Source organism: Rhinolophus sinicus, chromosome 6 (assembly GCF_057876585.1).
Source record: "Rhinolophus sinicus isolate RSI-liver-muscle chromosome 6, RSI-T2T, whole genome shotgun sequence".
Taxonomy (NCBI): Eukaryota; Metazoa; Chordata; class Mammalia; order Chiroptera; family Rhinolophidae; genus Rhinolophus; species Rhinolophus sinicus.
The window spans coordinates 24,890,371-24,911,502 of NC_142506.1; the positions used below are offsets into that span (position 1 = coordinate 24,890,371).

The 21,132-nt window shown below is 35.8% G+C and overlaps 1 protein-coding gene across 2 annotated transcripts in view; it reads left to right on the forward strand.

Annotated features, from left to right (window-relative positions):
• The window catches only part of ANGPT1 (angiopoietin 1), a 266,059-nt gene that overhangs the window by 232,046 nt on the left and 12,881 nt on the right, over positions 1–21,132 (forward strand). For both annotated transcript variants that reach the window (XM_074316347.2, XM_019750655.3), the window contains exon 8: positions 19,388–19,518. In XM_074316347.2, coding sequence (XP_074172448.1) covers positions 19,388–19,518 — 131 coding nt within the window. The remainder of the gene's footprint in view (positions 1–19,387; positions 19,519–21,132) is intronic.

Below are 21,132 nucleotides of genomic sequence, written 5' to 3' on the forward strand. Positions count from 1 at the left end.
TTAAAGTCTGCCACTGAAAAGTTTTCATGACCTGGCCGTAACCTACTTATTCAGCTATGGCAATCATACTCTCCCCACAACCTCACCCAACCAGACTCTTCCTCATTATAATTATGTTCCAGAAATGACTCGCAATTTCCCTATACCTTCCATGCCTTTGTTTATGCGATATCCTTACCCTATACACATAAACCCAGCTTTGGATACATCTTCTAAAGCTTTACAAGTCTCCCTTATTCCAGGAAGTCTTCCCTGATCCCTATTATGGTAGATACTATAATTATGGTAGACAAGGTGATGCACTAATCCATTACTCCCCTTCAGAACTGAAACATTCCTTCGTCTACCTCCTGGGAATGTTGCTGGCTATCAGCATATAGCCAAGGTCCCCTGCCTGAGCATTGCCTGTGGCTGGAGAAAGTCACACCACCCAAAGTCACTGCTCCTTCCTGCAGGCAGATTGCATCCAATGACTGGTCAATATAGTAGTTTATAAAGATCCCTTGCCCCAATGCGGGGCAAATTTGAAGGCCCTCCCAAGGTCCAGAATTCCATTTGAGATTAGCTGAGGTCTCACTGTGACTGTGTACAAGCCCCACTTCTCCCGCTGCTTGGCACTGCTTTCTTCACTCTGCCATGCGGATTGATCCTAAGAGCACTGCCCTATAAGTCTCCCTACACTGATTTCCCAGAGAAATGCATCACTCACTCTCAGGCTAATTTGGATGCTCTGTGCTACCACATATCCACCCATAACACTCTGGCTAACTGCTCAGTATCCACATTCCATCCTAAAGTCATTAATGAGTGGTTTTTTTTAAATAACTGTGTGTGTGTGTGTGTGTGTATGTGTCTTCCCACTGTGTCTAAGCTTCTAGAAGTTAGAAACCATTTTCATCAAAATTCAAGGTATACACCTAAATTAGTCAAATAATTAACTAAAAGTTAATAGCTAATATTTAACAAATACGTGCTATGCACCAGATACTGTTTTCACATGAGAAAACTGAGGCCTTGTACTTTGTACAAAGTCAGAGGACCTATTATGTGTAGAAGTCAAGGTTTAGCTTTGATCTCATAGCTGCCCACTATATGGTCATCCTATAATAAAGAGAAGTCAACAGTTAATTTCTATAATTAAATACACTCAAAGTGTGTATTCTAAGAGGTAAAACGTTTCCTCTAATCCCATTTCTGTCTTTAATAATCTGAATGTTCATGAACACATTATCTCATTTCCCTGGTTCTCAATTTTCTGTCCTACAAATCAAAGTATTTGTAAAGCTCCTTGTAGCTCAGAACTTTCTAGAATAGAATTACCTTTATGTATACATTTCTTATTTTATGACCCTTCAATTCTTTGATAAATGACTACATTTTGATCTCTCTAATAAATACTTCAATAAGAGTTTCCATCAGTTTATGGCTTACAGTGACCTTTTACTTCTCATGAAAACTTGCTGGTCCCAATACTTAGAGTTAAAAAACAAATAGATAACCACTACTACCCAAACAAATGCTTAAAATAATAACAGATTATTTGTGGGATTGGAGAGATACTATGACCTACTGGAAAGAGCTCTGGAATAGGAATCAGAAGATGTGGAAACTATTAAATAGTGACGTCTGGTTTCACTATCCATTAAACCAACTTGATTGTATCAATGTTTAGTCAGGGAGACAGAGCCATGATGAGTGTTATGGAAATAAGGGATTTGTTATACAAATTTAATTTTACACAAATGTGAGATGAGCTACAGAGGGAATGTTTGGAAGATAAATGTAGAAAATCAGAGAGTCACTAGCACATATAGTTAAGACCCAGCGTCGTGGTAAGAACCAAGAGCTTATAGGGAAATCCCAGAAATCAAACACATCCAGCCACCAAAGTAGGACCACAAAGGGGGAGGTCTAAGGAGAGCTGTGGCTTCAGTGTAGCTCTGTCACCTGGGGATGTGAATTGAGTACCTGGTAGTAGATCGGGAGCCACTGCCAGCAGCGGGGAGGCAAACTAAAGGCAGACAAGCTGGAAGCTGCCAGGCACCTCAGCCCCTGAACAGCCCTGTAACTGATGATGATTCTGAGAGTCAGGCCACTCCTTCATTTCCGCCTTCCAAATCTCACACAAAGTCCTCTTTTGGCCAACTCTAATTTGGAACCATAAAAGGAAGGGGATTCTGGGAAATGTAGTTCTCAGGCTAACTAAGGGAACAGTAGCACAATCTAGCTCTACTTGGGCAAATCACCTACTATTTTTATACCTCAGATTGTTTATCTTTAAGTGGAAATAATATTCTCTTTCTTATCATCGGGACCATTCTGTTATAGGGACCCAATTAGAAAGAGTATGCAAACATACTTTGTATTGAACAAACTCAAATTCCATGCAACTGTGAAAGATATTTAGATATTTGTAATACAATTTTTATAGTTATCATACCCGAGAAATTTTAATTAGGTATCTATATTGAAAGCCACCCCAAGATAAATTTTACTGATATGTTTATTTATTTGGTTCAAGACCTAGTCCACCTTCCCGCATTGCATCAGTGGTCTCTGTAGTCACCTTTTACCTAGAATAATCTACTGTACACCTACCATTAACAATTTTTGAAGAAATCATGTCCGTTTTCCTCAGAAATATTTCTGTCTGGATTTATCTGATTATTTCTTTGTGATAAGATTCAAATTAGATAATTTTAATAAGAATGCTATATAACCAATATTGGGTACTTCCCATTTTATCAAATCCAAAGGCACAAACGGTCAATTTGTCCCATTATTGGTTGGGTCCCATTACATGTTTCATTCACTTGTTAAGGTTTTGCTTTTTTGCTTTTGTTTCTGCAATGAAATATGTAGTCATTTAAATAAAATTCTTACAAAATATAATGTATCAAGGTGATCTATTTTGGTTGAAGTGGTTGTGGGGCCTAGTACAGTATTTCTTTGCCCCTCCCCTTGGTAATGCCTCAGATATTTGTAGAGCACAGTTTAAAAACCATTGTATCATGTTACTATTATAACTAAAAAGTAAAGATTTATCAATTGGAAATAAATTTAGGTGTACTACTTTCAAATATAAAAAGAAAAGAAATCACATTTAAAAATTTCTAGATTCATTAGAAGGGCACAGTTTTAGTGAATGTATATCATTAAAGTAATTTTGTATGTTAATTTTTTTCAGATCTTGGTTACAGTTTGTTCTCTAAAGTTGATTTCTTTTTATTTTTATAGTATTAACTTGATCAGTAAATACTTTGTCACAGATAGTACAATGACAAACTTAAAGATAGCCCCTCCTTTGAAACAATAGAAAATTTGTATTAGTAAAACTTGAATGATAATGTTTAAACATTTACAATGAAAATTTTATATTACAATTATGATCTTATTATAATGTTTACAATATACAATTTTGGAATATTCTTCATATTTTATCTCTATACTACTTGTTGGGAATACTTTCAGGTTAGCACTGACTGTGGCTCTGTGAAAGCCTTGTTCTGGAAGAGAGTCACATGTAAAGATGAATTTTTTTGAAGCAAGATGATTGCTTGAAGCAAAATTGCCAAAAAAAAAAAAAAAATGAAAATAATTTGGCCATTAAATATCTTTCTGTACAAGTTTATTTTTGGCCAAGATCTTTATTGGGAAGAAGTTTGGTGTAGTGAGTAAAGCATTGTATTGGAAACCAAGAGACACAAACTCTAGGCTTGTATCTATAGTTACTTTTTTGAACGAACTTGGACAAGTTGCTTTTCCAAGTCTCATGTCCTCAGAAGGAAAATGAGGAGGTAAGAATGAATTCTTTCCAATTCCAGAATCCTTTTTTTTTTTAAATCATTAAAGTACTCTCATGTTGTGTATGTATTTCAAGGACAAAACAAATTAGTGTGGATTGAAAAGAATTCTCTAGAGCCTCCCATGTAAATTTAAACCATGTATTTTTTATGTATTGCAAAACTTGTTTCACTATTTTCAGTGAAATGTTTTTCATTTCTCTGGTCCTCTGGGCTGCATGGTCCTGGCTGGAACCAGTAGCAGATGTGTTGAAATGCTAAGAGGAAAGTTATTTTTTATAGCATTCCTGGCCTGATCAAGGTAGAAAAAAATATATAAGGAATCTCCTGGCAGTTTCTACCCTGTTGAATTTTTAGTCTAGATATGAAACAAAGTTTTAAGTAGTCTTTTTGTATTTTCAAGTAATTTCTCCAATTTAGGAAGTGTATTAGTATTATTGAGACTATGATTTTTGTTATGGTTACTTCCTAAAACAGAGAAGGAATTGTTTTATTCAACAACATTTGTATTTTATACTCCTGGACTGAGATGATATATTCAAGAGGAAAAGACATGGTCGTACAGAGTCACTTTGTACCTTCTTCAGGTCTTCTAAGGGTCAGGAAAATCTCTTGACTTTAATGCAGATTAATGTCAGTCTCTAGAGTCTTGTATTTTTCCAAGCTGACAAAAACAAATGCCCCAGTGCTGTTAGGTCTAAGGATTCCCAGAGGATTCCTGCTCCAGAATGAATAATGCTGGGTAGAACTCAGACAACTGCTGGCCTAGAAACTTCCAAGTTGACAAAGATTGTTAGAGCCAGCTAACATTGCCTCTAGGAAATAATCTAGGGAGATGTCATGTGATCCACTGCTCTGGGTCCTCTTAGTGCAGTTCACCACTGAAAAGATGAAGGCTATATCTCCAATGAGTGAAATAGTTGTTATTTTTTATGTGCTATCCTAAAATAAGATGTCCACAGAGATATCAGAATAGTGATGTATGTGTGTGCTCGTGCATCTGCATACACATGTGTAATGGGATAGGAGAATGGGTGGATAGTACACAGGCAGATAAGCAGTTACAATGCCATGAACAAAGCTTATTAATCAAGACAAGTATGGCATGAATAGGGGGATCTAACCAATTTAGGGAAGTTGGGAGGGATTCCAAGGGTGGTCTAAGTTGACATAAAAACGGCAAATAGGAATTAGCTGGAGAAATGGTTCAGAGTTGGAGATAGACATGGGAATAGAGTATGTGAAGGCTTCTGAGTGAGCCCAGCATATCTTGTTAGGCAAACTGCAAGTAGTTAGGTGCTGCTTAGGCATAGAGTATAAAGGGGTAACGACGGCATGATACTAAGAGCCAAGGAGAGCCAGACAACTGGTAATATCTGGAAGATTTTGGACTGGAAACTAGTGATAGACTCTGAAGGCAGCCCATCTAACATAGTCTATCATCAACATCCGAGACAATTTTTTTCACTCAATGTTTTGATTCCTCTGTTGGTTAAATACGAGCAACAACATTGTGCAACACATTGTAGTTGAAACAAAACCCCACAGAACTCAACTCAATGATTCAAGAGCTTAACCTCTTTGTCTGATTTGATTTTCTATATCTTTTAAGTCTTAGCTTGGTCTGTAGAGCTCTGGTTTTTAGATTGGGTAAGAATCTTTGCTTTCTATATGCTCCCCCTCGGCTCTCTGCGTATATTTTTCTGAGGCCCTTACTTACCACACTGGGCTGTAATTGGCTATTCCCTGTTATTAGACTGCCACTAGGAGGGCAGGGATCTCTGCAAAATGTTTGGCATATGTCTGCAGAAGCCCTTTCTAATAAATATGTGAAAGACACATCAACAAAGATATTTTTTATGCCTCAACAAACACAACAAATTTTGATGTAGATGCCAGAAATTCAGAGACCAACAAGTCAAAATTTCTGTACCCAGAGGTATAGAATGGCAGCTCATTATAGTATTCATGTAAGATTTTCAATAAAGTGTCATGTTCTTTAGTTTCTTAGATTGTTGCTTGAATGAGACTCATTTCCCTGATCTGTTCAACTGCTGACTCTTCAGTTTCTTTTATTTACCTGAAAAATATATGCAACAATTTCTATTTTGCATGATACCAAACAAATGAAATAAAATGTTAACAAGATTGACACACAACATACCTCATTCCCTAGGCCAACTGATTTTGGAAAAAGATGCTATGTTACTATCACTGATAACTAGTCTGTGTGTTACAAGATCTAGGCCTGCAATTTTGATAGCTGCCACTAGGAGACAGTAAACTTTGATTTTATACAACTCATGGGCGAACAACTGAGAGCTTTTCAACAAGTACATGATTTATTAGGTTGGTGAAAAAGTAATTGAGATTTAAAAGGTTAAAAATAATTGCAAAAAACGCAATTACTTTTGCACCAACCTAATAGTTCATTATATTCTTGAGTAAAAATTTCAAAATTATGAAGGTAATAATATAAAATAGTAATTCTCCTATAACTTATACAATATTTTTTTCTCTCTAGATGACTCATTTCTTTTACAAGAGCTTTTCCTCATTTCAATCATAAACATCATAAAATCATTTTAAATAATTATGCCAAGTATTAATAAGTATCAACATTAAATGCATCAATGGCAAACCTTGTACTGATAGTATCAACATGACATTAATTATTTACTCCATTCCAAGTTATTTGCAGTGCTTAGATATGTCTCTTTTGGGACTAACATCACAAATGCCAATATTTATGCTGGTCTGCTCATTCTCTACTAAAATAATTAAAAGTACTATTTTATTATCTGCCTCAGTTAGAAGCTCAAATAAACAGTTGGATAAAGAATAATTTTAGTCTTACTCATTTTTCGGCTGCAAATGAAAAACAACTTCCTTTTCCTCACACACCTTCATGATCAATTCCAGAGAAAATTTTCCAGATCTGAAAATCAGAAGTAGTTATACAAACAATGGAAGGGCACGTAATTGTTATAAAATAATTATTTTAATGGACAATGCTTTAAAATCATAGATATGATTAAAGGTCAAATAAGTAGTTTATACCTGTTTATAACCTGAGTTTTAAAGTACACAGTGTTCTTAGCAGAACGTCTGAATATTGTATGCTTCCTTAACATCCCCTGACCTAGAAGATATGCTGATAATTAGAGACACTAAACCGATATTTCCTTGGCTTGTTAATAAACAGTAATTACTAAATATGTAGTTGTACAATATCAATAATAATTTTATTTCTCTCTTAACTGGATATAGTTTTGCTTTAATTAATCTACATAATTTCACTAAAATTACTTTCTTAAAAGTTGTTATAATTCTTTTGAAATCAGAAACTGCATTCATTCATTATCCAGCCAGCCAGCCAGCCACCAAACTTTCATCACGTTGCTGCTATTTCTCTGGTATTATTCAGTCATTTCCAAACTTGAGTGTTCACATAGTCAAGTAGGTTATTGGTTTGAAGTTAGATTTATGAATCCCGCATCCAGAGATCCTGACCCTGGGATAGGACCTAGACATCTCAATCCTAGTACCAAGTACACCCAGGCAATGCCGATTCAAAAATACTACTTAAATGGCCCTAAAAGGAGACCGTGTTTGCTGGTCTTGTTGAGCTAATCATTAAGGAGAAGGAAGAAAATATGGGATAATTGCCCTGAAACAAAGCGTTAGCTGCAACATATTTTAGCATGTCTGCTTGGTGGTTTTGTTTGTTTGTTTGTTTGTTTGTTTTTTGTTTTGTTTTGTTTTTTTGTGTTTTTTTTTTGGTCTTGGTTTTTGATGACGGAATCATGGACCTTTTACAAAATTTGGTGGATGTATGGATCTATTCTCCCCAGAATAAATGAACAAACACAAAATTTTGCTTACATTTATCTGTGAGTCAGTTCCACACTCACAGCCCCTGGGTAAGAACCCTTAAAATGAGGCTACAGCAGGACACTAAACAAAAGTGGTCAGTTGACTGGGGTTGAGGATGGATGGGGCACAGCAGAAGAGATTGAGGGGCCCAGGAAAGGTCTCCTAGAGGAAATCCTTAGGATTTGTGAAATGTGAATAAGTGTCTGTGAGGCAGGTATGGAGGATGGTGACAAAAGGAGGAAAGTCTTGATATTCCAGCCAAAAGGAACCGTGTAAGCAAAGACCCAGAAGAGGGAGAGAGCTTGTCTTAGTTGGAGAATAGTATGTATCTCGTTATGTAGGTCTCCATAGAAAACAGAGGGCCATACTCCATGATAAGGAGTTTGGACTCCATCTTATACTAATTGTGGAAAGAAATAAGCAGAATAATGATTTTGGTCAGCAGAAGAATCTGCTTATGCATGCTAGAGCCTTATTTGTCAAACTTATAGCAACACATTGTCCAACTATAATAAGAGAAAGTATTTCCTCTTTGCATAAAAACCTCAGACAATGCCTCTCAATGGTTTTCAACATTCTGCTCACCCTTTCCTCTCTCTCTGTCTTCCCCTAAGGGATGCTGGAAAGTTTCTTGCTACTCTTTAAACAGAAATAAAAATGAGAACAAACTTACCTCCCTTGAACTTGTTTATACTAAAAAAAAAAAAAAAAGAGAAAGAATCACCAATTTTGATCACAAGTTTTACAAGGTCTTGACTTAATTTTTCATAAAAAAGCAAACCCATAAAGTCTCTGAGATGGCCATTGGCCTGGTCTTTTAGGCACCAGAGGAGGGTCTGGTCAGTGAGCTGCTTACTCGGAGATGACTGTCAGCCACGCATGATGCCAAGGGAATTGAAATATGTTTAAGGGACTGTTTGTATTTTTTACAGGGGTCTTAATGCCATGCAATTCATTTTGGAACTAAAATTTTAATGTATTCTTAGAAAAAGAGAGGGATATTGGAAGAACTTTATTTTATTTAGGACTAAAGACAAAATCATTACAATGTGCATTTCTGAGCTTTGGGAAGTATGGTTTCATTGTCACTAATTTCATGAAAATAGTTTTTTTCTGCTTTAAATTTACAGACAAGAGTGTACTCTCTCAGCACTATGCAAAGGCACACAGAGGTAACAGTATGTGAGTTCTCTAATTTCGTTGGAGGGAGAATTTGTCATGAGTTTTAAACATATAAAACCTTCATGCCATTGAGAAACACTGAGAACGATATTTTACTGGGGTTTTGAAACTGCAGTCACTGGTAACAATGTTCCTTGTGTCAAGAGTTTGAGAAGACCTGGGTGGTTGATAAACTCATTCTTATCAAAGTTCCACATGATATTAATATTTATAAGTCAAGGGAGAAACATTAAAATGTATACCTTCAAAATGTAAATAGGTAAAAAATTAGTGTACAGTTCATGCATGTATAACAAAAGCTAATATATACAACAGCCATAACAGAATTAGAGGGTAAATGGAACTGGATTCTCTGAAGTTTTTCATTATTTGGGCTGAGGTTTTCTGTTACTCCGGAAGTTTATCTTAATCGCAGAACAGATTTCCGTGACCCTCGCTATGCGAGCATTTTTTCACACTTGCACACCTTCCACTGAACATGTTTAAAAATATATAACATATCTGCCTCAAGGCATCTGAGGCTTAAGAAGCAAATAAGACAGCATAATGGTTAGGTTAATATACAGAAATTCTCATGATTCCCCAGTGATCCAATCCCATGTGAGAACAAATGATACCAAATAAGGAAAATGGAACATGGTAAAGGAAACTTTCAGGAAATAGAGATGAGACTTAACAGTAGTCTGACATGGGTGACCTTTTCAAGGATTTTTTTTCCCCAGTATCAATTATGGGTAAAGAAAGGAAAAATGACACATGCTGGATTCAGCCAATAAAGTACCTCATTATATGGCAAGAAAAACGTAGGATTCTCAAAAGATTGGAATTTTAATTTATTAAAGAATAAACATTTGAATTAAAGGGTTGTTATTCAGGCATCTGGGTTCAAAATAAAGTAGACCTTAAACCACGTAGTCAGCCACGCAGCACTCTTTGGTTTCTTGTTCTTTGAACTTGGTATTTGCTTTCTCTATATAAAATGGGGGTGGGGGGGCTGCCAAAGGAAATGGGGCATCATGGATTTGAGAAAATTGGTCTTTTTCATATTTAATTTCTCCAGTTTATTGCTTACATGCATGTCTTAATTAGTTACGTCTCTATCATTATTTTCATCACTCTCAGTAGCTGATACGTGTCTGTCACTGTCTCACATTGATACTTGTTTAATTTAGACTTACTCATCCATATAACTCGTGTTTACTGAGCTACTGTGTTTTTTATGGTTATTGGTTAGGGAAATTTGATTTCCTTGCTTATTTTTCATTAATACTCATCAAATACTTATCTACATGTGACAGTCTTTTTAAGGCTTTTATGTGTGTTACCTCATTTAATCTTCATTATGTTAGAAGTACATTACTAGTCTTAGAGCCATTTTACAGAAGAAGCAACTAAGGATCAGAAAGGATAAGAGCTAGGATGCAAACCCAGACAATTAAGCTCCAAACTCTGTTCTGTCATGCTATCTCTCGAGACACAAGTGTGCATGACACAATGTTACTCTTCAAAAGCAAATGCTCTATTGATTAATTTTTTGTGGGACTGGAGAGAGGAAGGAAAAAAGGAAGAACTTTAGGTAATAACTTTGTTGTCAGTTATTTCCTTCATTCGTACTTTGTACCAATCCACCTATGTCTTTTTAGGTTATCTACAAATCTCTATTATATCCTGAATTATTGATTAATCAAATTGTACGTTATTAAATCTTTTAATCTTCTTACTCACACCCTCTTTTCTTTTGAAACTTCTTTTGAACTTTTTCTTGTACTTGTAGATTCATATCTATGAATATAGATCGTCGTCAAATAACAGTCTGTCATAGGTGTTTACTCACCCACTTTTTCATAGATTCACCGACTTTGCTTCATATGTTTTCCTATTGTTTTCTCACATGCTCATTGACAGGCTCTTACAAACAAACAAACAAACAAACAAATAAATAAACAAATAATCCTATTTACTTATGGACAATGAAGTAATAGAATTTATCTCCAGCATATGAAAAACAGTGTTGCACATAATGACACAGACTTAACAGCGCCTCCTCCAACAGGGAACACAGTCCTAAGATTCCACATTGGAAAACAAACTCTGTCTCCTCTAATAAGGAAGATAAAGCTTTTGAAACAGATTTTTTAAATGAATGCCCAGGTACCAGAGGGAATTAGACAATAGAATGGACACATGTATAGATATAGGTCCCTTTGTAAAGCTTGATGGTCTCGCTTCTCATATGGACTCTCTATTTATATTTATTTTAATGGGTTATTCTATGAGCTATTCCTTCAGGTATCCCTTGGCAGCCACAAATTAATTTCATCCTCATTATAGCTGTGCCGCAACATGATTTGAGAAGACCATTAGGTCATTAATATTGGACACATTTCAAATCGGGAGAAAAAAATGCCCATGGGACTTGAATTGTAAAATGTAATTGCATTATTACAATTAAAATGTAACTACATATGAACCATCTCTTGAGATGAATAAAAGTTAAATTCTAAACAATTTGAACTCAGCTCATAATCGACTCAATAAACATTTATCGAATGTCTGTTATGCATATAGTATATGGAGTTCACAAAGGTGGCTAAGAGCTGAATACTTCTTATTAGGTTAAGTCTGGTGAGGAAGAAAAGTCATATATATACATATATAAATAACACTACAGTAGACAAAAGGAGATATGCAACAGAAGAAACGATTTTTTCGTGCAATGACACTTTAGAAGATAAGAGAGAAGACTTCCTGTAAAATAGTTGAACTTGTCTTGAAAGGTGGTTGATTTTGGACTTGTGAAGATAGAGAGGAAGGGATCAGTTCAGTAAAGCTTTTGTCATTTATAAGATACAGGATGCACTTGGACAGTCCTGAACTAAAGAGAACAAAATGTTCACTTCGAAGATATTATTCTGAAAAAAATTAAAAAATATTACTTAGACATGATTTTACTGTATTAGCAAAGTCTAAGATAGGCCTCAAGTCTCCCCTAGTGCTAAGATACATTTATATTCTTTCCTTTTTCTCAAGGCTTCCAGTCCTAGTAATTTCCACTGTAGAATTCTGAATACTGAACAAAAAACGCATCTTATGAAAACATAAAGAATTACAGCTTCAAATACTAATAGGGTAAAAAAAAGGAATACATATCTATCTTAAATGTTTAGCATTTAATAAATTTATTGTCTACTTTTTCACTTGACGCTCCCAACACATTCAAATAACTGATGGAATACCCTTTCTTATCTTTTTTGATGGTAGATAACCCCACAACTTAATTGTGGGATTGTGAATTTGACAATCTTTATCTTGAAGATATCCTCCTCATTCCTCTCCCAAAGTCCATGCCCTCCACAGTACCAAAGCTAATCTCTTCCACTAAACTTTTTGAGCAGTTTAGCATCTCCCGAATTTTTCCCATACCCTTTTTCCTACAATACTAATTATTTGTACACCTCCCAGTGATGTCTTCATAATGGCAAACATGCTAATCTTGCTAGAAGTCTACAGTAAGGCAAACACTGTTTTCTTTATGTACAGATTGACAAGAGAAATGTTGTCTTTATTTTCATCAGAAGATGCTACCTGTATCATTTAAACTCAGGACATAAAGACATGCTCTGCTATCCCTCTTTGTGGATGGTGCCCAGCCCTTTCACTAGCACAGGAGGCAGGGTGAGGGTGGGTGGTTAAAACAGAGACAGCGTGGAGCAGCAACCAGGAGACAGCTGTGTTGGGAAACTGTGAGATTGAGTCATTGCTACCAGGCTCTGAAAGAGAACCAGGGGGGTCATTTTGCGTTTTCCTCAAGTGATTGTGAGAAAGACAAACTAGTTCCATATGGTGGCAGGGAGAGAGAGAGAGCGCAGAGCCAAAATAAAATCTGCTCAGCTTGTCAGTATGTAAGACCTTAAAGTTCAGATATATGAGAGTCTGTCTACTGTTTTAAAGAGCTGAGGCCAAACTTCAATTTGTCATACATACAACTCCCACTGCCTTGGATAATGAAAGAGATTCTTGCCCCGCTGAATACAGTGAAGATGTAAAAATATGAGAAGTATGGCAATCTCTTAAGTAGACAAAATCAGTGAGAAACTGGATGCATGAGATTGGGCTGCCTATTTTAAAGAAATGAAAGTTATAGAATTACTTGTATGATACATAGGTGTACTTTGAAGCCTGTTCTTCCACAGTAGAACTTACTATTGTTCCACATTCATTACAAAATATGAGGTAATCTTTTCGTTTATTAAAATTTATTTTTTATTTTAATTATTTTAACCTTTGACCCCCTTCACCCATTTGGCCCACCTCCCACCTGCACCTCTGGCAACCACCAATCTGTTCTCTGTATCTATGAGCTTGATTTTGCTTTGTTTTGTTTTAAGATTTCACATGTAAGAAAGATCATATATTATTTGTCTTTCTCTGTCTGACTTATTTCACTTAGCATAATACCCTCGAGGCCCATTCACATTGTCATAAATGGCAAGACGTTATTCTTTTTTATGGCTGAATAATATTTAATTGTACATATGTCCCACATCTTCTTTGTCCATTCATCCATCAATGGACACTTAGGTTGTTTCCATATCCTGGCTATTTCAAATAGTGCTACAGTGAACATGGGGATATGGAGAAAAGGGAACCCCTGTGCACTATTGGTGGGATTGTAAACTGGTGCAGCCACTATGGACGACAGTATGGAGGTTCCTCAAACAATTAAAAAAAAGAACTATCGTGTGGCTCAGCAATTTCACTTCTGGGTATTTATCTGAAGAAAATGAAAACAGTAACTTAAAAAGATATATGCATCCCCATATTCATTGAATTTATATAAATGAGAGAAAAGCAGTAACTACATTTTCATCAAGGATGGCTAGATAATAATGACCACTTTCAATGTGCATTTATCTGTTTAATTTTCCCTTAAGATGCTAATTGAAAAAAATAAAAATGCTGACATTTTTTACAGTCATTGATCAAATGGTACTCATAAATTTATTTCCTTTAATTCCAAAAAAAAAGGATTTAAAAGAACGAATCATGATTTTACTTTGTGGCTGCCTTTTTGGTCACATCTAATCATATTCTTTGGAGTTTTGTTTTTGTTGTTATTTTGTTTTTGACATCTTCCATATTTCTGTACCTAAGTCAAATACTTTCTTCTGGAATAATATTTGGTTTTTATCTCCTGCCACCTCTCTAATGATTCACACTTCAAGTTCCCTTTCACTACAGTCCGATGCAAAGCTAACTTTGGCTCTTGTATATATTGACTTTTCTTTTGTGAAGGCAAGGTTCATTTGGAATAACTATTAGTAAAATAGAGAAAGCTATGGATAGTTAAATAAACATAAGAACTTTAGAAATTAGCCAGCACCACACTTAAAAGGAACCACCTAAGTATTCTGTTTGAGCCTCCATTTAAATAAGCTTTTTATCTAATTACAAAAAAATACCTGACATTAATGAAAGGCCGGCCCCTACTTTGCCTGTATCAGATCCCCAGATATGATTGTTGGCTTTGGGTCCTAAGTGCTATTCTGTGCTAGCTAAATAGCTGCTCAGGAAGAATGAGTCCCTTACTTGTGCAGAGGGCCTCTCCTTGACAGCACAGTTGCTCCCAGAATTCTTATGGGATTCCACAGAAGCATGGGTATCCTCATTTGTAAACTTAAAATATATTGAGAAAAATATTTTTTATGATGCACCATCTCTATTTCCCCGTGCAAGAGAATAACTGTCCGACGGGGTGCTTGTTCCTTAAAAGAGCATAAGCAGCTCCCCTGTGCCATGCTCAAGATATAGACCTGCAGAATAGGGGGGTTCTATTGTACACTGTAAATTAGAAGTTCTACTCAGTCTTGGACAGTGAAAATTTATTAGTCTTCAAAATATTGGTCATTTCTACTTTTAAATCAAAGCAACCAATATGTCCCAATGTTTACATTGTACTATTTTATGACTCTTCTTCGCTTCTGCTTCTTGTTTCAAAAATCCCTAATTTGGGCAGGACCTTTTTTTTTCTTTTTAAAAATAATTTTAGTGGAAATGTTTACCTTAACCATCTTTTTATTTTGAATTTGTTCTCTGATATCACTTGGCTTGGCACACAATACAAATAAATCATTCAACAAAACACAAGAACTAATAGAAATTAAGACATATCCTTTCTTCCTTTATTCTATTTGTATAATACATCAAACATGTTTTCATATTCTGGAATATCCAAGAAAATGAGAACAGAAAAATGAATGGGAAAGAAGATCAAGAAGGATGTAGAAGTGTGTGTGTGTGTGTGTGTGTGTGTGTGTGTGTGTGTGTGTGTGTTTGAGTAGGATGGCAAGGAAGTGGGATCTTTACTTAGCTAAATGAGATGCAAAAGCTATCCCTCAAAATATGGGCCAGTTGTATTTTGATTATGAAGGGTTATCAATATTTGAGTTTGCCTTTAGTTGCTATCTTCAATTAATTACATTAATTACTTAGCACACTTATCATTCATTTATTCAGTAAACATTGAGCCCATCCTCTGTATCAGACATTGCTCTAGATTCTGCTGATTCAAAGATGAGTAAGACACAGTTTATGCCTCAAGAAGCTCACAGGTAATTATGGAGAAGACAAGTAAAACCACAACTAAAATACACATAATAAGTGTTATTATGATGGTATTTATCTACTGTTCTTTTGGTTTACTTGAAATTAATCTTAAAGGATGAATAAGATTTCAGCAGCTATTCAAAGCTAGAAAGGGCCTTCCAACAAGAGGGGACAGCATGTGTCAATGGACAGGTGTACAGAGAAATGAGAGAGTGTGTTGCTTTGAGGGAACAAGTGAGTATTAAGTCTGGAGCATGGTGTTCGCATGCAGGAAATAACAGGACATAGGAGGTATGTTTCTGTGGGGGCAGGTGGGCGTATGTGCAAGAAGGTAGAGGAGGAATTGGTCTTCAAAATCTTTGTAAACAACAATAAGAATATTAGAACTTTATCCTTCATCTGTTGGAAGAACATTGAGGGATTTTAACCAGAGTAGAGGAATGTTGAAATGCATGATTTTGCAGGAGCTACATGGAGCATGGATTTTAGACAGAAAGAGAAGGAGTAAGACTCAAGGTGATGAGATCAGTTGTAAGAATTCTACAATAATACAGAGAAGAGCTGCCAAGACTAGCAGACCTTCAAGTCTTGATTAAATTGATCTAGAAAAATACCTCTTTTTATTCACAGACCCTAACATATATCATTGATGAGGTCCGTAGAGGTGAAGGTCAGGAAAAAAATACACATACACAACATTGTAGACTATTCTAACCCTAACATGTATACTTGCATACTTATTTAGAGATACATAAAAGCACCCTTCAACTTATGACAATTGATGATATAGTCATACAATAGCTTTAAAATGATGCTGGAAAAGAATATATAATGGCATGGGAAAATGGTCATAAAATTATAAATGAAAAGCATGTTCTAAAGAAACACAGGTATGATTTCATTTTCATTTGTATTTATACGTGAGGAGAAACTGATGTGAAGTGAACTAACATGAGTGGTTACCTCTAGAGAGATGGAGCTGTGGGCAAACACTTAACACACATTGTTTGAAATGTTTGTAAGAATATGTTCTGATATTACATAAATAAATAATATTTTCTATTTGGAAGGGGGAAAGACAAGGAAAAGACTAAATGTATATGAACCTTAATGTCAAGAGTAGTTACATTCAGAGAGGAGATTAGATTTGGGTTAATTTTTGTTTTCTGCTTTTTGTTTTTCTCTACTTCCCCAATTTATAATTATGCATTTCTATTGCCTTGGTCACAGACAGGAAACATTGTAAATTATGAGGCTTAAACTATAAATCTTATGTGAAAGGATAACAATATAAACTATCCCCAGCACATAGCAGTCACTTCGTAATATTAATTGAACACTTGTGTGGATTACCTGCAAAAGACACTGTAGAAAATCATTGTGTCTTGAAAAGTCTGTCCCTATTAGTGAGCCTAAAGCTACTGCAGGGGAAATGACTTACCTTAAAGAAGAAGAAGGAAAGTCATCAAAAACCATAAAGAAGCGAAGGAGCAGAGTTGGAATTAACATTGCTCATTTAGTACCTGAGGACTAAACGCACCAAGTCCCAGGGGTGCAGGAGATTTCAGGCTAACAGTCACAGCTACTTAATTTTGGAATCATTCATCTTCCTCTGACTGATTCTTTGTTCACCGGGTAGCAACTTTCTAACTATAATTTGGCTTTCTGTACGAAATTCTCTCTGAGGAGACCAGGAGACTGGGGCCCCACATGCTCTTATTTTGACTATAAACGGAGACCTGGCCAGTGCCTCTCTTAGTTTTCAGTATGTGTCTGTCTCTGAGAAACTGAGAAAGGGATGAAATTAAAACTTCAGACGAGATCTGGAAGGTGGTGAATTCACCCCAGTAGCATGGCTGCACTCACATTCGTGACCCGTCACTCTACTGTGCTCTGGTGAAACCTACCTCCACTTAAGCTCCCTACAGTCTAAAATGTGAGTCTACACTTAAAAAAAATCCCATAATTTTGCATCCTCAGTGAATTTTAACCTGCCTCTCAACGTTTTAAACTGTAAGAATGTATGTAATAATTCAGCATTCGAAGCTTCCGTCAGCGTATTATTAACTAAACTACAAGTTCTAATAATCATTGAAACCAAGAAAATTTGGCTAGGGTTTAATTATTGCATATTTTGCTCTCATTCAAAAAATCCCTGCAGAACATTTTTAAAATGCTTTGGCACAAACATACAATAGTGCTTATATTATTTGCTAAGAATAATATCAAATGTCACAAAATAATAATGGGACATATACATATATTACTTAGGAACAAACATAAGTCAGTTTTATTTATATGTGTGTATATATACATGTGTGTATATATACCTATCTATATACATATACAGATACACACACACGGATATTCAAATATTAATCGATCTTTATGTTTTCTGTGTAATAACAACGGAAAAAAATTTCCAAAGCTGGCCTAGGTCCTCACAGTGTCTCACTCATACAGAGACACTGATTACTCATGAACCACACTGTGGGTGGGTAGGATTCATAAATATGACGCAGGCACAGAAGTGGTCACATACATGGATTTGCAGAGAATATTGCTGGATGATTTTGATAAGGTTAGAGGAGCAGTGTTAGGTAGACTTAGGGAGAGGGGTGAAGTCTCAATAAGAGAAGACCTTGGGTATTAAATTGGCACCACTGGCAGCCCATGCTCAGTTCCTCTGGGTCTCCAGGAGCCACTGAAGAACCTGAGCAAGTTTGCATTTGTTCAAAGTGCCCACCTGGATATGAAAGCAGTGTGTAGTATCAACAGGAATTGAGCAGACGTGAGACAAGGAACTGCATTAGGCAACTATGGTGATTTGCACAATAGTTTTTGAATTCTAGACTAATATTCTTCAAACTGTTCTCCTGGGACAGTCTGCAAAGAGTAATTTGAGATGTTGGTTGAAAACACAAGTTCCTAGCCCTAGTGAAAAGGCCTTTTTCACAAATGATTTGCTATATATACAACTCTTGGAGAGCCCCTGATTTGGGTTAATGTAGATTTTATATAAGAAATGTTTCTAGACAGTAAGGTAAGTTAGTTGAAGAATGCCATAGTTGAGGCTAAACAATTGGGATTTGAACTTAATTGTAGGGTTACCGCTAGAATGCAAGCCCCTCAGGGCATGGTTTTTGTGTCTGTTTGCTGCTATATCTTAAGGGCTTAGAACAATTTCTGGAATATAGTATGTGCTCAATAAACATTTGTCCAAGGAATGCATAATGATTAAGAGTTTGGATTTGATCAACACAGCCAAATTTCAGCTTACTTAGCCTCTCCGAGCCTTGCTATGCAAAATGGGAATGTTGATGCCTGTATCACAGATTTAATATAAACATTAAATTAGTAACAGTTGCAAAGCATTTAGCAGAGTGCTTGGGACAGAGCAAGTCCTTGTAATCAATGAGAATTGTTATTCTTAATGCTATTAATGATGTTTAGCATATACAAGTATTCAAAATTAATACAGTGATATGTATAGTGACACCCTTTAAGGCATTTTTTGTTTAGATATTAATGCATGTAATAATAAAATAAACCCATTTTCCTTTTTTCGATCCTGCATTATTCGAGAACCATATGAGTTTGAAAATGTACAGTGAAATGAACAGCAAGCACACAAGCCGTTGGAGTCTTTGTGTAATTTGGAGTCTGTCCTCCCTCCCTCATTTCCTCCCTCCATCTACTTCCTTCCTTCCTCTTTCCATCCCTCTCCTCCCCATTTCCTTCCTTTGTCTTGGTTTCAGAGAGCTTAGGTTTTGTAGCAGTTTGTTGGAAGGGCTGAGTTCAAAGAAGGGAGAAAATAATGAAAAAGGCAAACAAGTAACCAGTGCTCTGGGTTCTCTTATTCTGTTGAATGGCTTATCTTTCTTTTTTTATCTTTTTTTTTTTTTTTTTTTTAACTTCAGGTTGTATTTGAAGGGTCACACTGGGACAGCAGGGAAACAGAGCAGCCTGATCTTACATGGTGCTGATTTCAGCACTAAAGATGCTGATAATGACAACTGTATGTGCAAATGCGCCCTCATGCTAACAGGAGGTAAGTCCCATGGGACCGTTCTCTAAGTTGTGTTTCATTGGTTTGGGGCTTGAGGTTTCTTATCTATGACAAAGGACTATGATCTTCTGGTTAAGAAACTGCAGAGAGAGTCCCTGGAGACCACTTGTTTCGTTTACTCATTTACCACGTGTTCTTCTGCAAGACATTGCTAGCATATTTAGATGTTTGCTTCCTCTCCCAGCATCTATGAGGCAGTGTGCTACGCTTGGTCCTGAACAAACTCTTTAGCTTCTTAAAGTCCCAGTTGCTCTCCCTTTCTAAATACTCATAATGATGCCCATGGTGGAATGAACAAAAATTTGAGAATTCAGGATACAGGGGAAAAAATGATACAAAATATTTTGGAACTGTGTAGTAGAGTACATTGACAGTTCTATTGAAATGGAATAAGAAGAAAGAGGTGTAGTTAGATCTAAAGTCATACAGTTCAGCCCAGCTATACCAGGGTTTTGCATTCTATGCTATTGACCTCTGTGAGACATTGAGCTGCTATAAAAGATACCATTATGTAATATTGTATCACTGAGTGAGAAAATAAATCCTTTTTGCACCTTTTCAATATTTCTCCAGCATTCTGCTTTTGTAAAAGGGAAATTCCCAATGTGGTGCTAGCTAATCTGTAACATACATTTACTCAAAAATGACCCTTCTTAGTAAAGAAAGAGCGAAACCTTCATTCATAGGCTGAAGGCCTTGGTTAAGCAAAGGCACCTACCTAGAATTAAATAGAGTGATTTTCTTTTAGTTATATTGAGTTTTATATCTACCTTTTATTATAGCAAGTGCTACTGATGATCTCTTTAAAGGAATGATAAACTTTGTGTTTTTAAATGTATTCATAATATTTGATATTTAACAAATCATTGATGTAAAGAAGATATTAGTTAAATATTAATAAAAGTTATAAATGGATATGGCAAAAACTGCAGAGTTGATACATGACTGAAGTTTGAGAAGCACTAAGCTAAACCCCAATGGCAAATGATGTAGCTCAAGAATGTTACGAGCTCTGGCAAAGTAAGAGTTGGCACCAAACAAAACCAAACAAAATTGTAAAGGAAACATTTTTTCCAGTGTTTCTCCTCACAATTTTAGTGTGGTTTCCTTGTCTTAATGGAACAGCTATCACGCCACCTTCAACTTTTCTGATCTCTCTCTTTGTTATTTTACAAATATAACATATTTTCATTCTAGTAAGAAAAAAAACAAAACAAAAAAACTTTAAATCTGTTTCCTTCCCCAAATAGGACATTGCTACCATTATTATTACATATTATTATATTTGTTGTATTTCCTCCCCTGAACTCCAACCAACTCTGTGAGATAGCATATTAAGACAAGGAGGAAGATAAACTCTACTCTCCACTTTGTACCTAGGTAAACAAAAGTGAGTTAATGTTCACCATTTTATCCTTCGCTTCCAGCACAATAGATTGTTGCACATAGAAACTCAACAATAAACAGGGTGCATGAATGAGTAACTATCTTGTAACCCTTGAAATCACTTTCAAGTTTTGAAGCCAATGAAATGAATCATTAGGTTGACATTTTTCTCATCAATTAACAGAGAGTAGAAGAGTATAAAGGGAAGTT